The sequence below is a fragment of the Charadrius vociferus genome, unplaced genomic scaffold, assembly GCF_000708025.1.
Source record: "Charadrius vociferus isolate BGI_N301 unplaced genomic scaffold, ASM70802v2 scaffold218, whole genome shotgun sequence".
NCBI classification, from domain to species: Eukaryota; Metazoa; Chordata; class Aves; order Charadriiformes; family Charadriidae; genus Charadrius; species Charadrius vociferus.
The window spans coordinates 2,397,936-2,422,906 of NW_009650084.1; the positions used below are offsets into that span (position 1 = coordinate 2,397,936).

Here is a 24,971-nt window from a genome sequence, read left to right on the forward strand (position 1 = left end):
ATTTAAACAGCATGCTGGCTGCCCACGGTGAGGGAGCTGGGCACTCTTATACCTTGTAGCCTAACCAACCTGGACATCAGACTAAAAATGTTGCACTGACAATACCCCAATCCCCTCCATTTCCAGCAACTTTATTCAAACAGGGAGAGGAACACAAACACATCAACTTCTGCTCCGTGACACCTTATCAAGGATCGTGTCCACTGTGTAAACATTTAAACAGAATGGACTTAAGTTATCTCCCCTTGTGCAACCCTGAGCCCTGCTGTGTTTTGACCGCTTTCCTCTACTGCCCAGCTCACTGTTCCCTCCTGCTCCCCGCTGCTCATCTCCTCTTCTGGCCTTAGTCCCAGCCATCTGCTGTGGGTTCCTAGACAAATCACATCCACAACCTTCCTCCTTCTGTCTCCTTCACCATCCACTTCCACACCCTCCTAAAATTTCTTCGCCAAATAGCCACTTGGCAAGAAGAGCATCTTCAGGTTCATCAGGTGCACATTCCTGGAGTGAAAAGCACCAGCTAAAATAGAAGGGTGGGGTTGGCATAGGGATAGCCAGGGAGAAAAATAAAAACAAACGGGCAATGAAAGCAGCGTAGGAAAGCATTATATAGACTCGGGAGATACCTTGCCTGGTAGTATGGATGGCCATCTGGGTTTTGATGAACCTTAGAGTGAACAAAACACCCCACCTTACTTCTACTCTATAACCTGGTCTTAAAATAGAAGACGAAAGAAAACAACAGCAAGAAGAAGGTGGCTGGAGTACTTTGATAAAATTTTTATGGGCTGTGAGATACTCTAAAATCCGCCACTGAAAACCAGCCAGAAATACAAAGAGCTAATCTGAGGGCTTGCATTTTTTGTTTCAGCAGAACAAAGTAAAAAACAGACCAAAATCAAAACACAGCTAATTTTCAGGAGACACTGGGTGGTAAGAAGCAGTTGTGTTTTGTAAGAATAAGCCATCAAGAAGAAGAATGCATCCTATTTTGATTTTTTTTTTTTTCTAAACATGGATTTGAGGTCAATGAAGGCAAATGAGCTCACCTCCCAGTAGAGATAAAATTCCACTCATACAACTGATTAGCTAAAAGACAGTCCTCATCATACTAAAACTATTCCTGTCAACCCCCCCTCCTGAAACCTTCCCACAACCCTCCCCCCCGCCCAGTTCTCAGTGCATTGGAAAAGTAGCTGCTGACAAATAGGAGAGCTGCCCGTCTACTGAGTTTTCCAAGTGTTATGTTTTGGCTATTTATCGGCATAGTTACATTGCAAGTGAACTTCTCACTTGCGGATATGTTCCAGCAAAATTTTGACCTAAGCAAAGCATGCCCAGTCATTTTGGCCAATTGGCAGTGGTTGATTAAGATCCCTGTTATTTTTACTTTGTTTTGACTGGCTTTGAAAAGGCAGTCTTAAACAGGCTTTTCTCACTTTCTGGAATCTTAAGGAGTCGAGGAGGTATCATACTGCACGTGTAGAAACTATGGTGGGTCCATGCAGTGCTGTAAGGCTGCCCCTTACACATTAATACCTCCTCACTCTGATTTACTACCCATCTATCAAAACAAGATGTACTGTTGTGCAAGCATTCCTTCCAAACTTTGATAAGGGAAATGATATTAAAACCCAAAGGGGTATACATAGATTTCCACAACTCCTGGTGAATGTCACATTCTTCTCATGCTCCTCACCTTTTCCCAGCTAGAGGCTGCATTTTCCAGCTGCTTTTTAGAAATACTCAAAGCCTCCTGGATGGTGCGAAATTCGGACTGGGAACAGAAGAAAGCCTCTAGTGACAGGAGAAGATAATTATCACACTGACTGACAATTCTTATGGTATTTGTTGCAGAGACAGTTGTATAGCCCACGGAATAATTCTCCACCTCCTCAGACTTCAAACCTTTAGGTATAGCTCCCACTAACAGGACTTACTTGGCAATAAAGAGAGTTCCCCTAAATATTGAACGGCAATATTCAGATACATACACATTTGTCCAATGCCAGAGTCAAATCTGAAGAGATGCCATGGCAACAACATAATCCAAGATGGAAATGACAATTGTCTCATCTAATGACATTTCCTGCCTCTGAGTTTTTGAACATTGTAGACAGGCTTACATACCCCATAAGACAGGTGAAGTAATCTCTATGCTTTTCTCAGTATTGATAAGCTCTTGGCCAGATAAGTTCAGTTCTGGACACTGCATTTCAAGAGTCAAGAGGGAAATAACAAGGAATGACCAGTGATACAAGAAGCTTTACCTACAAGTAATAAATGAGCGAGTCATGTCTCCCTAGCCCGCAGTAGCACAGACTAAGTAGGGACACAGCAGCAGAGAGATACCAGCACATGCTCTTCAGATGTGTTGACAAGCTTGCTGGGGAAGACTGCAGAATATCCATCATTGGAGGTCTTAAAGAGAAAGTTAGAGGCATCTCTGTCGGGAACAGTAGTAGGGGTGCACACCTTACAGTTTACTAAGACATAAATAAATAAAAAAAACCCAACCACCAAACACAGTAAGTGCTTATTAGTTGTATTATCTACAAAGTCTCTAAGAGATCAAGGCCTCCTTGTGAGAGGCACTCTATATATACATTGAATAACAGCTTAGAGAGCTTTCAGTGTAAACAAACAAGAGGGCTGAAGGCAGAATGAGGGAATTGTTGATATTTTCTTTACTAAGGTTGAGAACCTCAACCACAGTCATATTAACCAAGAGACAAGAACCCAGATTCCAAAAATACTCAGTACCAAACCCTCGCACCAAGTTCCCCAAGGAGCCCTCAACTCCCATTTAGTCATTTCTCCGTAAATAAGTGTAATGACCAGAAGTCAGGGAACAATGGACAGAACTTGTTGTCAAACACCTTCAAAAATCCATTTTACTTAGGTAACTACAGAGAACCAAGCTCTTGAGAGATTCACCTTACATGACTTCCCTTCCAACAGACCAAGTGTCTGTGGCTAAGCCAAGAAGGGGAGCAAGGTTTCCTGAGAGCCCAAGACACAACAGCTTGCCTGGAGGTTACAGCAACTCCTGTACCTCATTTCTGCTCATGCACTAACTATGGGAACAACTCAGACACTCAGTTTGTAATTACTGAACTACCAAAAGTACATACAGCTGGGCTGAAATCAGTGTTGATTCACTGCAATAGGGCAAACGGGGAGCTGTAGGATGAGCTGCTGCTCCATGAGCTGGCTGCCAAGCCACCTCAGCAGCAGGGACAACTTAGTATAGTATATGTGAGAGGAAAATGCTTTTTGCTTCCATTTTTTGCTAGTAATTTCTCACGTACTCCCATGTTATGCAAAACATAAAGCTGAGGTTCTCTACCAACAAACGTGTATTACAGTACCTCGTGTCCCACTAGGCCTGAGAGCCCTAGAATGGTAAAAAGTGCACTTCTAGTAATTAAAAGGTAGTACTTATATATTGTCTACAGACAATACAGAAATCTAATCTCCTTGGGAAAACAAACAAACAAACAAACAATTTTAAAAACAATGTTTCTCATTTTGTTTGGTTGCTCAGTATGGGTCACTCTAAAAGGTGAATTGGTACACTGTAGTAATGCCTGATTTCATCCTGCACGCTCCTGACTTGCAGAGCTTACTGAAAAGGTTAAACCTGCTTGATGCTAATAAAATCTGCCTTTTTTCTTCATAATGACAAATACAATCTGATTGGCAAGTATGGAGAATGAGACCTAGTGGAAACCATGGGTTAGATGCCCAGCTGATATCAATTGGGCTAGCTCCATTTTCTTCTTGAAGCTAATGCTGATATTCAGTAATTGTCCTGTAAGAAGACCTCGTAGATACTTTTCCTCTTATCTACTGACATCAGAGAGGCTTTAGAAGAAACACATGTGGGCAAAGGAACGTGAATGGAAGAGAAACTACCTTCAGGGCATCTAAGTACCACTGGTCCAAAAAGAGGAAGACATGGTGCGCAGATGGATCAGAGAGTATTGTTGTTCTTCCCTTGCCATGGACCTTCACCATTTTCTCTCCAGACCACATAGAAACTACCAACAGTCATCTGTACACCTCCTAAACCTAATTTCAAGACCCTGAGTGGATGCCAGTAGCCCTTAAGTTTTGTGGCTAGCCCTAAATTCAGGAGTGAATTTAGCATAGGTGAAGGTGGACTCTACAGCAAAGGTTACATGAATGAAATCTGCAGAATTCACCTGAGTTTTTATTTTTTTCACTTAAGAAAGAACAGAAGACACTTTTAGCCTACAAGAGGACCATGAGCTCAAGTCCAAAGTAACAAGGAACTTGTTTGTTTTCACTCTTTTTCTCAATATAACTTCTTGTTCAGCAGCACCACACTGTGTACCCTAAAATCTGGAGAAAATCTGCCCTACTTTTGACCTGGGAGACTATAAATAAATGTAGACAAAACACAGACAATAGCAGATGACTGCATATTTTTACATATATTACAAGAAATTATAGCAATATTCTTCTTCACAGAAGTTATTTGTTCCCTTAGGCTCTTGATAACTTTGTGCTTAGTGAAAATGGTTGTGTGTGTGTGGCACTTTAATGTAATGACACAATCTGTAAGTACAATAGACTAAGTTTAAATAATGCTTCCTCACAAAGTTTCAGGCACACAACTAAGGAGTTAAGTAGTTTCCATGTTTGTTTTTCCTGGATCCTGTTCTGAGACTATCCTCCATAGCTGGAAAAGGTCAACATCCTACCATTAATACAACATTATTCCCACAAGTTTCTACAACAAAAAAAAGTTTTCATAAACAAAAGCCATTTTTTTTAATGTGGTGCATCAAGAGCCATGTTTACTTGTGCTGTTATTTTGCCAGTACCTTATGGTTTAGAAAAGATAAGGCTATTAACGGAATTTTAAATACATATTTTTTGATCTTATTCCACATTGGGAATGAAAGAAAATGTTACTAAACTGTCCTCCCAACTTCCTCTCTTGAGAGGTCAGACAACTTGGCAATCTATCACTTCTGAAAAAAAAAAGTATATATATGTATATTTGAAGGAGCCATGACATGTTAAAAAAAATTATACCCAATCATTCAAAATTTTCTGAACTTTGTTCTGAAAATAAATAACGCTATGACATTAAGAAACCAGTTTGAAGTATTTTATAGTTACTACAGTAGAGCCCTACAAATCTTCTCATACTCAAAATGCTCAGAGGAATTCCTCTCCTTTGACTTTTAACTCACTTTGTTCCTATGCACTGGTTGGCAAGCACAGTTCATCTGGGAAATGCACATACATTTATAGTCTTTCCATTGCTCAGCTTTCTGTAATACTTCAAGAGAGCGTTCACGAAAGCAGTACCAAAGTACTTGCGTGATATCTGGCTAAAAACGTAAAAGGACAAAATAACGGAAGAGAAGTGAGTTTTTTTTCTTCACATATAGTTTTCAACTGCAGCACCTGTTTGGATTGCTCATGTGTTCACAACGCATATGATTCACAGCCCTTTTCTCCAGAGAAACAAATGCGCAAAACTGGTATGTACTATCCAGAACATGGGTCCTGCTATTTCTTCCCTTTAATCTTTCAAATCTAATGTGGAAAGAATGTATTGGAGTGGTGATATCTTGAAAAAAAAAGGTGTGGTACATGGAATTAAACATGTGATAATCTTGAACTCTGAAAACCATAAATTGTTATTATCTGTTAGTCTACTTGATCTGTCTCTTCTCTATAACACGTTTTCCAGAAAACAATCAGCGAGCTGGTACATGCCGTCAGTTACCAGTATTAGATGAGAAATGCTCCTGTTAAGTTTTCTAACATGAGGGTAAACATAGAAACCTGAAGAGCCAAGGCACTCTTTAACCCTCCTGCACTGCCCATGCCGTCTGCTGGTGCTGGATCATGGTGTAGGTCTGCACTGGTCTCTGGGTATGTCTCCTTGGGGACATTTTCTTTGAAGGACTCTTTTCCTTCCCCATGCCCCATTACGGAAAAGGATTTTGTGTCCGGGAAGCAACTTTTGACCTCTGTCTGAAACTTGGGCAAGTCACAACCCTTTGTAAAGTTGCATACACTCAGCAAAGCTTTTGACTTTCAGTGGTTGAAACACGGGATGATGCCACTGCTTCGGAGTGTGCTCAAACCCTGATGGCTCCTTGGCAAGGTCAGGCTCTGTGAAGAAGGAGCACCCCACATGGATGGGTCTGTTGTGTACGCCCACCAATCGCTTGCCTGGAGCAGCGTCAACCTTGAAAAGACCTGGGTGGGTGACCACCACAATGCTTAGGGGCTCCAGGATAATCATTCCTACAGTTCCTCTTCCAAACCAGCCTGGGACAGATGTGAAAACTTAGAACAGGTTTCCCATCCCTTCTCAGTCAGCGTGGAGCACACCCAAGGAGACACCAGGCTGGATGCCGAGTTCAGTGTAGGCTGCCAGCTGGAGGTGTCCAAGAAACCAGAAGCAAGGTTGTGAAAATGATTGGTAATGGGAGTCAGAGAGAAAAGATGGGTCCTGGTGGCGCAGGAAGATCGGGACTCAGAGTACCAGCACAAGAAGGGGCTGAATTTTTTGAAAAAAGGATGGGCACCTGGTGAAAGAGGAATTTTATGGTCAAATGGTGATGCAGACAGCTGTAGATGAAGTACAGAACAATGCATAAAGGGAATAACAGTCAGAATATTTGTAGTTTTAAACATTTTTTTTTTAATATGTGATTCTGGGTTACACAAGTGATGTATTATACAGGATTAATGACTGCCAAGCAGGTCAGGATTTTGTAGCTGAATTTGCACTCTCATGTAAGAGCTATTCAGCGGTAACAGGGTGCTGCTGACTGCCCTCTCTTCTGAGAAAAACGTGGAGAGCAGGTGAGGAATAGGTGGTGACTCTGCCACCTTAGTTGAAAAACACTCTGTAAGTTGAATCAGAGGAGTAGAATGAGGTAAATTCCACTTGAGAAGCTTCCAAGAATGCTCTGTTCAAACTCCTATTTTCTATGTTTGGTTAGCCATCACCCAAGCAAGAAGTTTTGTTCAGAGTTGTCCATTAAAAGAGCCCTAACAACAGGTCAGGTAACCCACAGCTCGACCGCTCTGAAGAGTAACAGACACTGATTTTGCATGCTAAATATTCAGGTTAAAGACGTGGAGAAAAAAATGCAAGGGGGCTATCCCTATCCCTAGGTACCTCATCTAGTTGAGACACATAATACCCCAACCAAAAGAGAGGGGCAGAACACAGAAACCGATCTGGTAATATAGCAATAAAAGTCACAGCGTCCTGAAGTGGTTACAGGAACACGCATAGTAGCACATAACGGAAAGCAAATGTGCAGTTCATATTACTCGGGCTCCATATCTGCCAGCCACAAAGCAGTAAAAACACATATCACACTAACAGCAACAGAGGAGATTACATCATTTCAGGGACACATCTGACTCTGGCTGTAAGAGAATCCAGAGAAGCACAAATGTCAGGCTAAAAGCTGGTAAAAGCCAACAGAGCATTACAAACACCATGGCATCGTACAAAGGCATAAGCACTGGACATAGACTAAACTGGCCTAAGTTTCAGGGTCATAAACAAAGCAGGGGTTTGTTTCACAGCCCCCATTAGAACTTATTCTTAGCATATTCATCTGTCTGAATATTCAGAAGTCAGATAGGAAGTAACTGAAATTCATCAGTCATCAGCTGGCCGATGCTCCTGCATCCTGGAGTGTTTACGGGTTGTGCAACACTTCCTCTCCCAGGGAAAAAATCCTTGTCACAAGACAAAATGTTTTTTTCAATCACTGGTTCTTAATAACAGTTTGTTGCTGAGGTTTGCTTTGCTTTGTCTCTGCTTACCTCATGACACTTTAGTGTCTAAACATTAGCGGATTGTTTGAAAGACTTGCCTATTGCTTGATTTACATATCACTATATACACTTTTAAAACTTTTCTTTCTGACTACCACCCTCTCCTCCTTCCAGCCCATCCTAACTAATTCAAGGAAACTTCTGCTTGTTCTATAATTACACTGTAATCTTTGAACCCACGGAAGGAGGCACTTCTAAGAAGGAAGTCTTGATGCTATTTTGCCTTGGAGAGTTCAGTATCTCCAGATGGTTTTATCTCCCTTCTCCCCTGAAAGACAAATTTGAGCAAAGATGGCAATTTCCCATTTCCATTACAAGAAACTGCAATGTTCTCACAGAAACATCAGCTGGAAGCTTAAGCATTTCCCTCCTGGATCCTCTGGAATGTCTTTGCTACTGTTGTAGCTTTGACTTAAAACACCTGGGTCTTCCCCTGGTCAAACACAATAATATCCACCTGTGATGTTTCTGCTTTCTTACAAAACACGCTTTGCACCTGTCATGAATTCTTAAATGCTTAGTTAGCTCTTAAAAACCAAACCTTACTTTTTGTGAGATTTCAGTTCTGAAAGCTAATCAGACCAGCAACCACAATAACAAATGATCAAACTAGAAATGCCCTCCTTGCAGGGCTTCAACCAAACTGTGTCTGATGGAAATTGCTGCGATCCATTCGGCAAGTGTACAGCTGGGGTAGGATACCTCCCACAACTTTTTATATGCGCCTGCAGCTAAAGGGATTAATTTGCAACACATGCTCAAAGGGTATCATGTACTTGCTCAAAGAGGCTGGTTAATTCATAGATGTTACAGGACCCTGGGATTGACATGCTTTCTTACTGAGTGAATTTTGAGGAAGTTCTTCCTTGAACTAAATAGCTATTTTTCAGGCGTAAGCATAAGTTTGACTTATATTTCAATTCATTGTAAGAACAGATTATAATACTTGAGAAAACACAAGCTGACTGAACTTCTTTCTGAAAACCGTGGTAGATGTCTGAATAAACAAACTGCAGGAATAGATGAACAATTATAAACTAATACCGGGTATTAAATTTCATTATGGGAATGCTTTTAACTGAATTGAAGAAGAAATTGTACTCCACCAGGCATGGAGAACAGCTATACAGCCTATATACTTACCGAGATCTTCAACAGAATTTGGTTTAGAGAATTAGGAATATGAAAGAGATTTTACAGTATGAAAGATCTCTACATCAAAGATTGCCTCTTGAAGCAAAGGATTCACAAGTGGCTGCATAAGTGTTCCAGAGACTGTAAATATATGGCAGAGAAGTATGTTTATCCCACCAAAATGAAAAGGACTCCTGTTTATTTAGTACACAGAGGGAGGAAGACATTTAGCTTTACAATTACGCTTTATTGCAGGAGGGTTTATTCAGCCAGTTGGTGTTCTGATTTACACCATGCAAAACATCTTTGAAGTCAGTTAAGTTACATGATGTATATAAATCAGGATAGGTCTTTGCCTAGGACTAAGAATAGATACAGAAGGAAAATCCTTACAGGGAAAAGGCAGAACACAATGTCTGCGAGGGGGAGAGTAAATAAACAGCAATCCATAAAGCAGCTGTGTAAATGCACTGAGCCCACAGACGCGGCAGACAATATGATGTGTATATTTATACCAGTGTTGGGGCTTTTTAAGCAGATAAAAATAATCTTTTTTAAAGTGTGCTTACTGAGAATGGTATTTAGCATTTAATTAGTTTTGCTAAACATGAGGGGACAAACTGTCATACTTAGGCAGGGCACACTAAAGTTATTCAGAGGATTTTTGATGATTAAATGTATATATGACTGATACAATCAGCACTGGCTAGATGAAACTATTACGTTACTTCATAAAACTATTACTGTGACAGCAACATGTACTTTTGATGGCTATATATGTACTTTACTAGAGAGGAGGGTACTCCTGTGGTAGGAGAGTTGTGTGTCCCTCCAGTGAGGACTGGACATTTTGAGGAGGGAGATGCAGGCGACAGGAGGGTCTCCTTCCCCCAGGGGGAGGACCCCCATCCCTCTGCACATTTCTTGTTCTGCACACCATGTACCATGGTGGGGCATGGGCTGAGGTGTCCCGCTAAGTTGTCAGTGTGTTGGCCCCTTGGGGCAGTGTCAGGGTCACCTTCTGCTACCACCCAAGGCGTTGGTCAGAGGGCACCCTGATCCTTCCCATGGGTGCTTCCTGATGAAGCAACCCCCTCCTTCGTGGTAGCCACAGATCCAGACTAACCCAAACAGACCTGTTCTCCACTTCCATGTATCTTGAATAGCTTAAGCAGCTTCAGATGCATGATGCTGGAGGACGGCAGCTCAGGGGGCAGGAGAAGCAAACCCGTTCTCTAGCACACTTGACTGGGGTTACCACTGTAGATCAGTCCCCGGCGGTGCTTGATCTCGCGGAGGTGCCCTGTGTCTTTGACAACATCACTCCAACACATACCGTTCCCCTTCTCAAGAGATGCTCGAGCCATCGTGCCAGATAGAAAATATGCCAGCACATGCCTGCTGGGCCCCGAGGAAATAGCTCTACAGGTGCAGGGGTGAGAAGCTCCCTGCCGAGATGCCGAGAGCAGAGTGCTGAGGCCAGCGGCAGGAGGAAGGCTGCGCTTGCCTCCACCACAGAGCAGGAAGTGTTAGGTACCATCCTGGGGAGCCACCATCATGTCTCCTTTTCCCCCTCCTCTTCCTGCCCAGAGAAAATCCTGACACGTCCCACCCTGGATGAACTGTGCTGGGCAGAATGTGGAGGCCGAGGGAAAAAGAGAAGGGGAGGAAGGCAAGGGCTGCTGCTACCCCAGCACCCCTGCTACCTGCTGGGGACAGGAGGAAGCACTAGGGCCTGGTGGCCTCCTGCTTCTCACTCTGTGCATGGACCCATCCATGATCCTGGGTCTACAGATCTACACGATCTACTTAACCTCCTCTGCATTTTTGCCTGCAGGCACAGGAACAGCTCATTTTTTAAGCAGAATTTTCTATGGTGGCCAAAGGTCTGCTGTTAGCAGCAGCTATATTTTATGATGACATTTTTCAGATGGCTTTACAATTCACCAAGTGGTTTTCTTAGACATGCTTCCTCTCCTCAGGCTGCTCTGCTGTTTTTCTGGAGAGCACAATGTTTTTCTTCCATCTCCTTTTATGATAAAACTCTTGTCTCCCCATGAGAAAGCTTTCTGGTCCTTCCCCCCTTCTCCGTTCTGCTGAGTTCTGGATCTTAATGCTGTTATTTAATTGAATAAAGTGACTTCTTCCATTTCACATTTATATTTCATAGCACATCTGCAGCATTTGAGAGTTCACTGCATGGACGTTTCAAACCACACCATAGGATCTTGGCAGTTACACATGACTTCAGAGATTTTATACACATATATCTGACGTACAGAGGAAGTAATTAAACCATATGGACCTCTCCCATACAGTAGGAAGCACAGCACAAATCTTCTCACTTGATTTATTATAACCTTATGTCATTTAGCAAAACCAACTTTGCAACTGTTTGGAAGAAAGAAGCCAGCTGAGAAGGGGAGAGAGGACCTGTGCGGGGAGCTGTGGCTCAGGCAATCCTGAGCGGTTCTACGTGCCCGCAGCCGTACAGTGCAGTCAAGACCTTGCTGGCAGCACCAGGTACCAGCTAGCGGAGTGCAAACTCCACAGTTTGGTTTGTGAGGCTTTGTCTCAACAAGAAAAACAAATGGATCTGTCCTCAGCCTGCGCGTTTATCTCTGGCTCTGCTCTGATGGCAGGAGCTAAGGTGGAGGGGCTGCAGGGGACAGCACCAGAAGCTGTCCCTTGTCACAGAGGGGGAGGCCACCCCTCCCCTATCCTGCAGCCCCACTCTGTGCAGAGAGGTTGGAGAAGGACAAGGCTGGTCTTGTGCAATTAAGCCCGTCCCATCTGCTGGGTATGCTGATGGTGGGAGAATGGTCCCAACAATCTCTGCCAACGTACAAAGTGCCTAGCAAATATAAATGAAGAAAAATAAAAGCTATGGGAAAGGATTCAAGACAGCGTTACACTGCACATGTGTGCCAAGCACATGGAGGAGCGTGCTCTGTAATGGAAAGGGCGTTAGTCTCACGGTGGTATGGGATACTCTGCAGTAGCAGCACAGTCATATTTGAACTGAAGAGTTTCCTGTGGAAAATATGTTCTGCCCATAAACCTGCATGACAGTGTATGCCCTCACTAAATACCGGAATAATGAACATATATGGGTCCAACACCCACAGCACGGTGCGGTGCCTTTGCACCCTGTGCCTCTGGAGTCCCTGTCCACTGGAAAGAAGATGTCACTGTGCCCCTCTGCGTGCTGCTACCTCTGCCGTTAACGTGGAAGCGCTGGCAATGCTCTTTGCACCATACGAACAGCCACACGCAAACAGCTCCTGCCCCAAGGGGCTTAAATCCTAACACCGCCAAGCACAGCCAGCCACAACCAGCGTGAAGACCACGGCATCCCGCATCACAGGGGGAAGAGTTCATCTCCCAGAACCGGCTTCTCTCATTCTTCCTCCAGGCTACCAAGAAGGGAAGAAGTCCCTTATGGGAAGCCTTTAACACAAAAATGGTGGTGAAATGGCAAAGGAAAAAATATTGTGTGCTTGGGAGCAGAAAATAGAGAGGTCATAAATGTAACAGAGAAGAAGTAGAGGATCTAGAAGTTGAGAAACAGCCAAAAGCAAGAGGTGGTTTATTGGGGGAAAAAAAGGAGCATTTGGATCAGAAGAGAATAATACAGACATTTCCAAGTCCTTATTAGACTGTAGAAAGACTGCATTGGCTGCTGTATCCTGAATGGACTGAAGCACTATGCATACTGGGGAGGACAGCAAGCACAAGAACTTTCTTTTTTGCTCTTACACTGATACTATGCTTTTAAACAAGTTATAAGGCTTGATAATATCTCTTTAACAAGTGATACTATATTTGCAAAAATTAGTTTTGCTAACTAATAAAATAAGCAATAGTTAGACACAGAATTTCATTGAACAACCATGACCCATACTAAAAAAAAAACAATCCACAAAAAAAGCCAAAGAGCTTTTCTTCACTGAGTGCCTCTGATAGTACTAGACGGAAAGGAATCCGACAGACTAATATAATTTTTTCATAGAAAAATAATTTTAGACTGTGGAAGAAAAAAGGCTGCATGGATGTTTTATTTGTTTGGGCTTGTATCTTATTCGTTGTCTATAGCCATTCTCCATGCTTAAAACATAGACTTCTATCCTTCCAGATCCTCTTTCTGCATGCTCCCAAAGCAAATGTCGAATTTTAAGATAATTTAATGCTTGTCATTCTTTTCCAGATCAATGTAATGGAAGCACTTACATATACTTCAATGACCCTGTTCATTACACAGAGATACTAAAAAGTATTCAGAAACCTTATGTACAAACTGAGGTAAATAAGGAACATTTATTCTCCTAAGTGTCAATAAGAAAATGCTGAGAACAGGCTCAGTCTGCCTCAGCAGATACTGTTCGTGATGACAGCCTGCCCATTCCCACATTCCTGGTCTCTCCAGGTCAGACTCAAAGGATTCCACTAATAGTTTGGTACTTACCAAAGCAGACAAAAGGAAAATGGGTCAATGTTACTTGCTCCCATGTGACAAAAATACAGAAAATAGAAACAAGCACCATTTGAGAAACTTGTAAAGCCTTGGACACATGTCATGAGAAACCATTTACACTCTCTAGAGTGTAATTTAAGCGCGAAAAGATGACCTGGATTATCCCCCTTGGATGCCTGCGTGAGCTACCCAGTTACAGAGCAAGGCCATCATCCCCCCACTGCACGTTCTTTAAACTCCTGCTCACAGTAAGCAGAAATTGCAAAACTTGGCCAAGAGCACAAAGAATATTTTTCTGCAGTAGTTGCACTGTCTGACTGTCAGAAGTCAAAGCCTGATATTTGTCCTAAAACAATCCTGACAGCGCATTTCATTTCCGTAATGAAGTGTAATTCATATGTGAAAACCAAACAAAAATATCAGTGATACATGAGAATGTACTGTGCTGTGCAGACACTATTGACCAGAATGAGTGCAAGGATTACAGATGAGTAGACAGTCATGAAATTGATTAACTGCAGGTACTTATTTTCTAAATAAGGTAAAATATACTTCCACTATTTCATAAGAAGACAGGAAGGAAAAAAAAATTGCTCTTTAGTTTTAGGTAAATAGTAATATTTTTTTTAGGTATATGGTGATATTTTTAAATGGTTGTGAATTATATCCAAAGGGTTCATATCCCAGCATCAGCTATTGTGACCAAAGTTAATTTTGCACGACTCATCTCCAACGAGTTTTCTCTTTATTATTTCTTCATGACAGTTATATTTTCTACAGTTAAATTTTAAGCCTTCTTTTATCTTCTGCAACAAAATGGTTCCTGATTCCTTACTGTGATTTCTCTTACTTTTTCCTCCATCTCTCATTCAAATTTGTGATATCACGGAATCACAGAATGGTCAGGGTTGGAAGGGACCTCTGGAGATCATCTAGTCCAACTCCCCCGCCAGAGCAGGGTCACCTACAGCAAGTTGCACAGGACGGCGTTCAGGCGTGTTTTGAATGTCTCCAGTGTGGACTGGAGACTCCACAGCCTTTCTGGGCAGGCTGTTCCAGTGCTCCACTACCCTCAAAATAAAGAAGTTCCTCCTTGTGTTAAGATGGAACTTCCTATGTTCAAGTTTGTGCCCGTTACCTCTTGTCCTATCACTGGGCATCACTGGAAAAAGACTGTTCCCATCCCCCTTGCACCCTCCCTTCAAGTATCTATAAGCATTAATAAGATCCCCCCTCAATCTTCTTTTCTCTAGTTAAAAAGACCCAAGTCCCTCAGCTTTTCCTCATATGAGAGATGTTCCAATCCCCTAATCATCTTTGTAGCCCTTTGCTGGACCCTCTCCAGCAGATTCCTGTCCTTCTTGAACTGGAGAGCCCAGAACTGGACACAGTACTCCAAATGGGGCCTCGCCAGGGCAGAGTAGAGGGGGAGGATGACCTCCCTGACCTGCTGGCCACACTCTTCTTGATGCACCCCAGGATGCCATTCGCCTTCTTGGCCGCCAGGGCACATTGCTGGCTCATGGTCATCCTGTTGTCCACCAAGACTCCCAGGTCTCTTTCCACAGAGCTGCTCTCCAGGAGGTCAGCCCCCAACCTGTACTGGTGCATGGGGTTATTCCCCCCCAGATGCAGTACCCTACACTTGCCCTTGTTGAATTTCATTAGGTTTCTCTCTGCCCAACTCTCCAGCCTGTCCAGGTCTCGCTGTAAAGCAGCACAGCCTTCTGGCGTGTCAGCCACTCCTCCCAGTTTTGCGTCGTCAGCAAACTTGCTGACGGTACACTCTGTCCCTTCATCCAGGTCATTGATGAATATACTGAACAGGACTGGACCCAGTACTGACCCCTGAGGGACACCACTCGTTACTGACCTCCAACTAGACTCTGCACCACTATATGCAGATGTCCAAATGCACTCTTAAAAATGCTGCCCTCAAAATAAATTCCTAAAATACCAGTGACCTACCTTTTCAATTTATTAGCAAACTGCTGTAAGATTAGTTTTCTTATTTGAGTGTAACAAACCCATAAATCAACGGAATACATAGGTAATGCAAAAGGCATCAAATGGTGTCATTTCAAACGCAAGAGCTGAATCTGCATTACAAATAGAGTTAATCCAGCACATTTACTTCAGTCACAGTTTTGTTTAAACTACAACCTTGGTATTCAGTTTGATTGATTATACGAATTCTTGAGCTTTGTCCAATGCTGTTGAATTGTTCTCTCATCACACCAGCTGAGATTGCAAAGGTTTTTGATATAAGCTCATAGGGGAAGTATTGGCACAGATCTAGCCTAGGTCAAGGGGCTTTGGAGAGAAAGTACAGTATCTGTATGAATGCTGTACACCTGTACTTATTTTGCTGGAGAGAATGTATGTCAGTCAGGGGAAGTTTTAAAAGACGAAGTTGAAAATGGAAGTAAAAAGGTGGATGTGTCCCTTTGACTACCTTTCAGTCAAGTATCATTCTTTTTCTCCTGTACAGTTGATTTGAAAAAGGTTTTGGAGGAATTTTGCTTTCAGGGCTGGAGCAAATACAGGGAGTGCAATTTGTTAGTGGGGGATGGGCTAAACAATACTGTAGTCCTCTAGATTACAAATATATATAATTTTTAAAGGTTATTTATGGAATCAAACAATGTTTCATATCTGGCTGAAGCACAAATGCTCTGCAAAGAAACAAAAGAATAAAAAAGAGGGCAAAAATCCTTTTTGGTCAACATGCGTAATTTTAAACATTCTTTACAATATTCTGAATATTTACAAATGAAAATGTGATTTTGGCGTGAAAATGTAATTGCGTTCCTAAATGTATTGAAACAAAACATCCTGCTTTTTCTTACATATTTTGCAATTTTATTTGAAAGTGATTCTGAAGAACGCCTTTCACTGACTCTTCCCAAATCTCAGGTTTTGTGTAGAATGCATATGTGGAAGGAGGATTCACTGCTTCTTGCTCATGGGAAAGTTATCTAGCCTCAGTCCACCAGTTCAGAAAGATCTCTGATGTTGATTAAACATGTATAAACAGAGCTAAAAAAAAAGGAAACATGCATATTTCACTCAAAAAAAAATATGTTAGGACAAATGTACTAAAGAACAGCAATTAGCAACCAACATGAGTATCCAGCTACATGGTTGATTGATAGTCAACGTAGCCCAGGTTAAGAAATTTTCACTAAGTAAAACATTAGGTCATAAACTAGGCATTAAGTTTCAGACTGACTCAAGTTCAAGATCTGTCAAGCAAACCTGTACCCTGCCTGCCTTCGGTAGCTACCTCTGAAGATTATGAGTCTATTTACTGCTAACAGTTTGTGCACTTAAGTCTTAAGCCCAAGATTTACATGCCTATGGAGCAACATCAAGACTTTAGGGATTTATGTATGCTGGCAAGACCTCCTATTGCAGTGTTTTGAAAGTATAAACATAAACAAAAGCATGCATTTGAAACTGTACCCTCAAACACGTGTGTAAAAGGGAACTGCGCTCTTGTATCTGAAAGCAGAATTTAGCTTCACACTCTTAAACACTTTTTTATGGTAACACTCTTCATATCCATTCTAGTGCAGAATCTGACAATACTTCAGAAGATACATGTTCAAGTTCACTCCCAAAGCTTTGTGTATGCAAACAATGGAGAGCAAATAGGACATTTTTCAAACCATTTCTGTCTAAGGAAGGTTAAGAACAAAAAGAGAAAGGCAAGTGAGGGCAGGCCACTGCAAGGATGTAAACTTTGTGAACTGGTGTTTCTTCTGGTGGTGGATTCACGTTTGGGTGTTTGCTGAGTGGCTTCTTGGGCATGTTCTGCAGGCAGAAGCTGAGCAACAGAGCAGAGATCACTCAGTTTGTGGCAGAGAGAGTGCAAGGTGTCATTGCTGCTCCAGGAGGCAGGTTTTATATGTGTAGCCTCTGGTCCTAGCAGAAGTCCTGGATTTGTTCTTTAGAGGCAAGAGAGGCTGAGCTGGAAAGAAACAGGTCCTGCCAGGATGTGGTGGCGTAGTCCCATCTCTGCTGTGACCACCCTTACATGGCCACCACCAAAAAAAAAACCCTGATGTTGACTGAACAATTATTTAGAGGGTGTCAGTCTGAGGGAAGGTGGATAGTCAGCTTGGAATGAGGGATTAAATCTTTGATAAACTCTAATCTCCAGCTGATTATAATGTCCGCTTGGCGTGAGGATGCTCCTGGAGCAGAGTGAATCTTAAGTGCTGCACAGGACCTGCTTCAAGAGGTACTAGTGGGAGAACTGCTCTGTAAGAGTTTCCCAATATAATTGAACTTAATGCTGTAGTGGGATGGAGTAAGCCAAACAAATACATCACAGAGGTATCCAATTTCAAGAAGGGGAAACACATAAAAATCACAAAAATAGTAGAAACCTAAAAAAGCAGTCAAAAAGGCAAGAAGCCTAAAGCAACCTGGAGGCTTTTCAAAATCACTGTATTAAAAGTCCCAGTAAACTATGTGTCACATATCAAAAAGAAAGTAAAACAGTTCAATAAAAACCCTGCACAGCTCATAAAAAAAGCTAAGGAGGCTATTGTGGGGAAAAAGGTTAGCATCTAAAAAAAAGCTGAAACGAACAAGAAAGCCGATAAAAATCAAATCAAGAGTAAACGGCACCTAGGATGGCTAAAAAAGAATGTGAATATTTTGCAGAAGATCAAGCCAATAGTAAAAAGTCATTTAAAGAAAAGCAAGAAGCCATCAAGGGCAATAGCAGTACCACTTTGTGCCAAAGACTTATAAGGGGCACTTGGTGACAATAAGGCCATAGCAGAGAAACTTAGTGACTTTTTTGCCCAGGTCTTTACTGCTGAATGTGTTTGAGAACGTCCCAAATCCAAGCTATTCTTTGAGCCAGATTAATTTCAGGTAAGTAAAAAGGAAGTAGTAGATAAAATAGAGGCAGGTGTTACTAAGTGACCAGGAGCAGGTGACGTTCACCTGGGACTTCTGAAGGAAATCAAGTATAAAATTGCAGAACTGCTGGCCAAGCTGTGTAACCCATCATTACAAAACTGCCACTGTGCCAGCAGGCTTGTGCCAACCAACTCTTGAGCAGAAAAGAGGTCCAAGAGGAGACCCTGGGAGCTGTGGGCCAGTTTGTCTGACTCTCCTGCTTGGCCAAGCAGTAGTCTACCTTAAAGAATACAATAACTGAGGCCAAGGATAAGCATGGTAAAGCAGGCCCTAGTGACTGTAACGTACGTGGATTTTCAAAATGGCTTGGACAAAGTACTTCACCAAAGTTTTTTAAAATAAACTCCCTTGGGGTTGGAAGGGAGGTGCTCTCTTCCTGAAAGCTGTTAAAGGATAGGAAGACAAGAATGGTCCTTGATGGTCACATTTTAAAATGGAGATGCAACAGCAGTGGGTTCTCTCAGACACGGGTGCTGGAACTGCTTTTAGTAAAGACTTCAACAGTGAGCTAAAGAAGGGACTGAACCATGAAACATCCAAGTCTATAGATGATACCAACCTCTTTCAGGTTCTTAAATGCCATGCTGGTGATGGGGGATGGGGAGATCTGGTGAACTCCCGCCGTGCTGGGAGATCCAGAAGGACCTCACCAAACTGGGTGGGTAGATAGGTTTCAATGTAGGGGAGCATCAAGAATAGTATTGAGAAGAAAACAAAGGGTGTCAATTTGTTTTTAAAAGACAGACGTTGGTCCACCCATAATCCTGTGTGCTGTGTACAGTTCTGGTCTCTCACAGAAGAGAGAGAAGAATAAAGGTATTAAGGGTTGGAGTGTTGCCTTCAAAAGAGAACCTAAAAAGTTATGACTCTTCCTTTTGGACAGGAGAAAGCTGAGAGAGAATATGACTGAGGTTTACAAAATTAGAGAAGCAATGAATAAGGTAAACGCAGAACTGCTCCTTCCCAAATCATACAGGACTAGAAATAGGGTGTACTTGATGAAACCAGAGGGAGATGGGCTTAGAACAGGTCAGACAGTAATTTTATATCATTTGAGTAGTGAACTCCTTGGTGCCACTGGACACTGTGAAGACACAGAGTTACAGCAGCTTCAAAAAAGGACTACACAAATTCAGGGAGGAACACAGATACTGAAGGAACGTATAAATAGGGTGATCTTGGGTACAAGGGAAATGGACTGCAGAAAGTTGCCAGACCTCTGCGCTCCCCATAAATAGCATCTCCTACTGCCATCATTAGGGACAGAGTAGTGGGCTAGATGAATTACCAGTCTAATTTGAGAAGACACGTCTTATGTTCTTAATTTGTAAAAATAGAGTACAATATCAGATTTCATCAGATATATCAACTTAGACTCACCAAGAGTTACAAAGGAGCTACTGCCATTATACCAGCTTATAAGCCAGTTAAATTGTGACATTGCAGAACTACACTAACCATTGATAAAACGATTTTATTGGATTTAAACATTTCCCTAAGATATAAGAATGGAATTGACTTTAGAATATTTAAGCATTGTATTTTGTTGTGTTTTTTTAATTATGGTGAAAAACATCTGCTAGATCTAGTGCATGTGTTAAGATTTAAACTCGTATGGAAAATGCTTGTAATTAAAGATCAGACACTAGATTTCACAATTGTATAGCACCCAAAAGCAGACCAAAGTGATTATAGGTGAACTGGTAACAGCCTACCCTTGGCCATTGTATTAGCAAAAACAGTAAAACAGATATCTGTAAAGGAGTTATAGTGAACCCTCATGTCAGTCTTGGTTAAAAAAGAATGTTTAGGCATTGTCAAAATGTGGCCTTTATGGGGGGACACGAAGCTGTCTTTTCATTTCACAGTTCCCATTATTGCAACCCCTTGCAAAAACAATAGCTAAGTGGCTCAAGCACTGTTAGATGCTTGATTCAGACAGAAAGTACAAAGTGAGATTTCAATAGAGTGCATTTTCTCACTCTATAGAAAGATCAAAAAGAGTTCTATTCACTTCCACTTTCTACAAAGCGATCTAGGTCGATTATGAAGTGAGGTTGATTATGAACTTCAATAGGTCAAACAGTTGGCCATTGTACTGAAAGGAGTTATCATTTCCTACATAAGTGCATTAATGTTTATGCATATATTATACTCTGCCCAATATATGGTTTGCAAAGAACTATAAATCTCAAAATTTTAGGAGTTGCAATAAAAATCTAGAGGAAAAAGGAAGAAACCAGAAGTTTTTTGGTTGGTTGGTTGGTCTTTTTTTTCCTTTAGTCCAGGGTTTCTGTTTCATTCAAAACAGAATTTCAATACTGTATCAGTGCTTCCCTTTTCTCCTTTCCCTCTTACTCAGGCACCTGGGTACCCCTTACAGTATTTTCTCCACACGTAGCTTAGGGAGATGAAGTTGTCTTAGGAGAATAACTTAGGAGAAGTTGTCTTAGGAGAAAACGAGAAGATGAGTCTGTCTCATCTTAGGGAGTAGATGAGTCTGTTGTCTTCCCTCTCCCTTTTTACCCTGTGCCCTCCACTGAGGCTTATACCATGGTTTCTTTTTGTGTGGATTTGGACACTTCTGTAGGAGCTTCGATTCTCGCTGCAATTCGGCAGGGCTTTTTGCCAGCTGTGAGAAGGGGAGATGAGGATGAGCTGGTCCCCAAGCTTGGATCCTGCAGCCCCAGCTCCAACCACCTGCATAGGTGCAAGGTACAGTTAGATAGACTGGATATTTGTATCCAGCTAACAGTAAATATGCCCCTAGGTTAAAGTAAAATAACTAGGCTGCAGTGAGAAAGAAAAAAGACTAGAGTGTCATTAGACACTAGAAAAAACCTGTCTTATGGAAGAAGTTCCCTTTATTCTTTTTCCTCTGAAGTGTGAACTCAAAAGCGAGACAGGAGGTGGGAACTTCAAGGGGATTGTATATGGCCCAAGAAAGACATTCCTTTAGAGAAACTTCTCCAAGCAACAGCTCAGCATTTGCTGTGAGTTGCAAACATGGTTATCAGCAATGTGCTATGATTCTCTGAACATTTGTATTTGACCTGTTTTCCTCCTGGGAATGAGGCAGAAAGTGCCTTTTGCAGGTGACCCCACATCCCCTTGAGCAGCTCTGATGAGAGATGGGAGAGTAGAGGTTAGCCACTGCCTTTGCCTTGCTGCAGGAGCTCCCCCCCAGCCACAGCGGGCTGACAAAGCTTTCATTTTCCTGTCCCCAATGGATTTCGTCAAGCTGTGTCTGAGCCCCAGGAAAGTTGCAGGGCTGAGCCCAGCCAAAAAAGAATGGAGGAAAAACTAAAAACACATACTTTTTTTCCAGCAGGCCTGCTAGGTGCATGCACTAATCTGTGCTAGGTGGCCTTCTGTCCCTAGAAACTGCCCGTATGAAACACAATTCAACTTTCCTGTACCTTCATGCCTAACCTTATCAGTCCCAAACTAAAAACAGTGTAGACAGAAGCACAGGGCTTCCAGCTGTCTTGCATCTGGAGATCTGGCACAAATCACCAAAGCCTAGCTGAATCCTCACACATCTAGACAGTGCCTCTCTGCCTCTAGCACAGAGCCCCCAGAAGGTATCAGCAGGCATATTTTGTAAAAAACACTTTTTTAAAAACAAAAGCCATGGGATTCAGCAACAAGTAAAGAGCAGCATCTTTATTTAAATGCTGTACTTTAAGACTGTAACTGAAACAAAGACAGAAAATGAAGCAGAAGCACGTACAAATTAAAAAGAAGGCATTTCTTCAGACCTTCTCCACTTTCACAGTTTGCAATTGTATTTACTGCTCCAACGAATTTATTTCATTCAACAGCTCCTGATATGCATTCTGTAGCAGCAATGCAAATAAAGTGCTTTTGTTTGCCTGGTTTTGAGAGACCTGTCATGAACAAAAGGTGAATTTCCAGGGGATGGTAGGGCTGACAGCTGGCTGCAGACCCTCGCAGCTCTGCTCCCACCTGAGTTCCCAATGCCCTGCAAGTGACAGCTCTGTTGTCCCGACATGGAGAGTCCCTGCAGAAGCAGGCTCTGACAGACTGCTTCAGGCATTCTTACAAGTGCAAACATGCAATATGTCTATTGTGCATGTAATGAGTCACCTCAAACAGAAAACGTGTGTTGTGCCAGATTATACAGAGGTTTTGTGAAAATAAATATTCCCATTGAGGATTAGCATGAGACCAGAAGCTACGCCAAATTTGACTAGTCTCTAAAGGCCAAACATGTTCCTTAAACCAGATGTTTAACAGAGGTTGTGACATCTGAAGACAGCAGCAGACACAAAATGCATGCAGTGTATGCTGACTCAGAATGAGGTATATCATTTCAGAGCATTAAAATACATTTTTTGAAGTGTTATAAAATTCTTTAAATCACTTTCCCCAATACTCCTTCACATCTTGCACAATTAACCACAGTAGCAAAATATAATTTACGTTTTGTAACATCCTCCTTTTCTCTTTTTTAGTGTCTATTTAAAGGGAGGCCACTGTGATTAGTTACTGGAGTTACTTACTTCCCTGAGCTAAATCAAAGAGTGGCAGTGGCGAGCGAGTACATAAAATCTGCTCTTAACTCCCAATCTAGATACTAAGCAACTCACAGGGAGCTTCTCATCAGTGGCATCTGACTAATTGTCTACTTTGGTAATTTAACATTTTCAGCTTTTCTAACCTATGCAATTAATTTTGTTTAGCTACCTCTTTTCTCTTGCAGACTTGGTAACTTGAAATTAAGGGTTATTCAGTAAATAAGGAACATGAAAGACATTTCAGTCACAAAAGTTGGTAGTTTTTCGACAGATACCTACTTTCATGAACTCTAGTGGAGAACAAGTACATCCATGCCCTGCTTTCAGAACCAAAAAAAAGAAAAAGACACTGAAAAAAGACATAGTAATGTCATATTTGAAGCTGTTTGATACAGCATTAGTTTTTGGTTTTCAGTGCCCTTGGAGGTAAGTGACAGGAGGCACTCACCAAACTTCATGTGCTGGATGATGAGCGTACGGCAGTAATGGCTGGAGGGAGCCCCACCAGAAGCTGTGTCTCAGGGGAGGGCTTGTTTGTGCTCAGTTTCATCAGTCTGCCATTAGGTTATTGTAATGGAAAGCAGACTGTGAGCAGATCATGGTCAGGGGATGGTAGTATAACCATTACAGTCCTCATGGCATGGTAACCCCAGGATCATCTGACTTCCATGGAGACATTGGGACTTTGGCTGTAAACAAGAGCGTTCCTTGCCTCCCACCTACATTGTAACTTTCCTACCACCTCTTCCTCTGCTCAGACGTAGAGTCAAGCTTGAGGAATGCGATGGGAACAGGAACTGAGAGCCTGCTGCATGGAGGGAAGGCAAAGAACTAAAAAATCTTACGAGGTTTGTGATAGCATAAAGAGCATATGACCTGCTGCATCTCTTGCCTGACCTATTCTTAGAGATGGGTGGATGGAAAAGGCTGAGTCACCGTCTCAGCTGCAGAAGACCAAGCTGTACAGAAGGAGCCTGCCAGCCAGGGCTCCATGCCATACAGGATAGGAACTGCCCTATTTCTTGGAGCTCTTTGTGGCAGGTGGCTAATCCCCTCCACCCCATCTCCCTTCCTCTGCCTCATTCCACACTACTGCCCAAAACAAAGAACAGATTATCATCAACAACCTAACGCCAGAAGTCCCAAGTGGTTCCCTTCCAGCAGAGATTTCAGGTTTTGCAGGCCTGGATCCCTTCTGCTTTAATGTAATTCACATACATGGGGTATCTTTTCATCAGATACCATTTCATTAGAAAGACTTCAAGAACATTACTGAGTGATTTTTTTCATATTCACTTATCACTGACACATAAATCAGTGATATTCCAGCACACAGCATCCCTAAAATTCTGATCCGATCAGCTAGTCATGGCCATCAAGTCCTTTGGCCCTGATCTTTGAGAGAAGAACCTGCTAGCAAAGTATTTCTTCAAATCTAGAAGCTCTTGTGGAAGTAAGATGAAACAACAATAACTTTTTCCTGAAAAAGAATAATTGTTTGAATACTCTTAGCAGTCTGATCCAAGTCCACCTGTAGCAAACAGTGTTGAACCGGTACCATCAAGAAAGTTTTACAGGAAAAAATGTTACTTACACGGCTTCCTTTTTCAGGGAAACACTGACATCCTCCACTGCAGTCTCTTCCTCCACATGGTCCCGTGTAAGTCTTTCCACCCTGCAAACCAGAACACACATAAAATGAATTGTTACAAGGTATCAGCTACAACACCTGGCAAAGCACAATAAGCTTTGATTAGCAGACTCGCTGGGAACTTGCCCAAGCAAAGACAAGGATCAAATCTACAACTTCCAGTTGAAACTTCTTTAATTTGTGCTTCGAAGCAGCCGTGAGTGGCTTTCCAGTTCTTGGAGACCAGCATCAAGAAATATAATGTTACTCTATTAATTTCCTTCCACATTTTCAAAACATTGCAACTACATGCTGAGCAGTATCTCACTCATGTTTTTGACACATGCAACAGATATCGTATCACAAAAGTGCAGCTGCTTGGATTCTTCAGGGACATGGA

At 42.1% G+C, this 24,971-nt stretch overlaps 1 protein-coding gene across 1 annotated transcript in view; it reads right to left on the minus strand.

Moving 5' to 3' along the window:
- Positions 1–24,971, minus strand: part of COL4A2 (collagen, type IV, alpha 2) — a 165,993-nt gene that overhangs the window by 78,062 nt on the left and 62,960 nt on the right. The window contains exon 5 of the mRNA XM_009892158.1: positions 24,536–24,616. Coding sequence (XP_009890460.1) covers positions 24,536–24,616 — 81 coding nt within the window. The remainder of the gene's footprint in view (positions 1–24,535; positions 24,617–24,971) is intronic.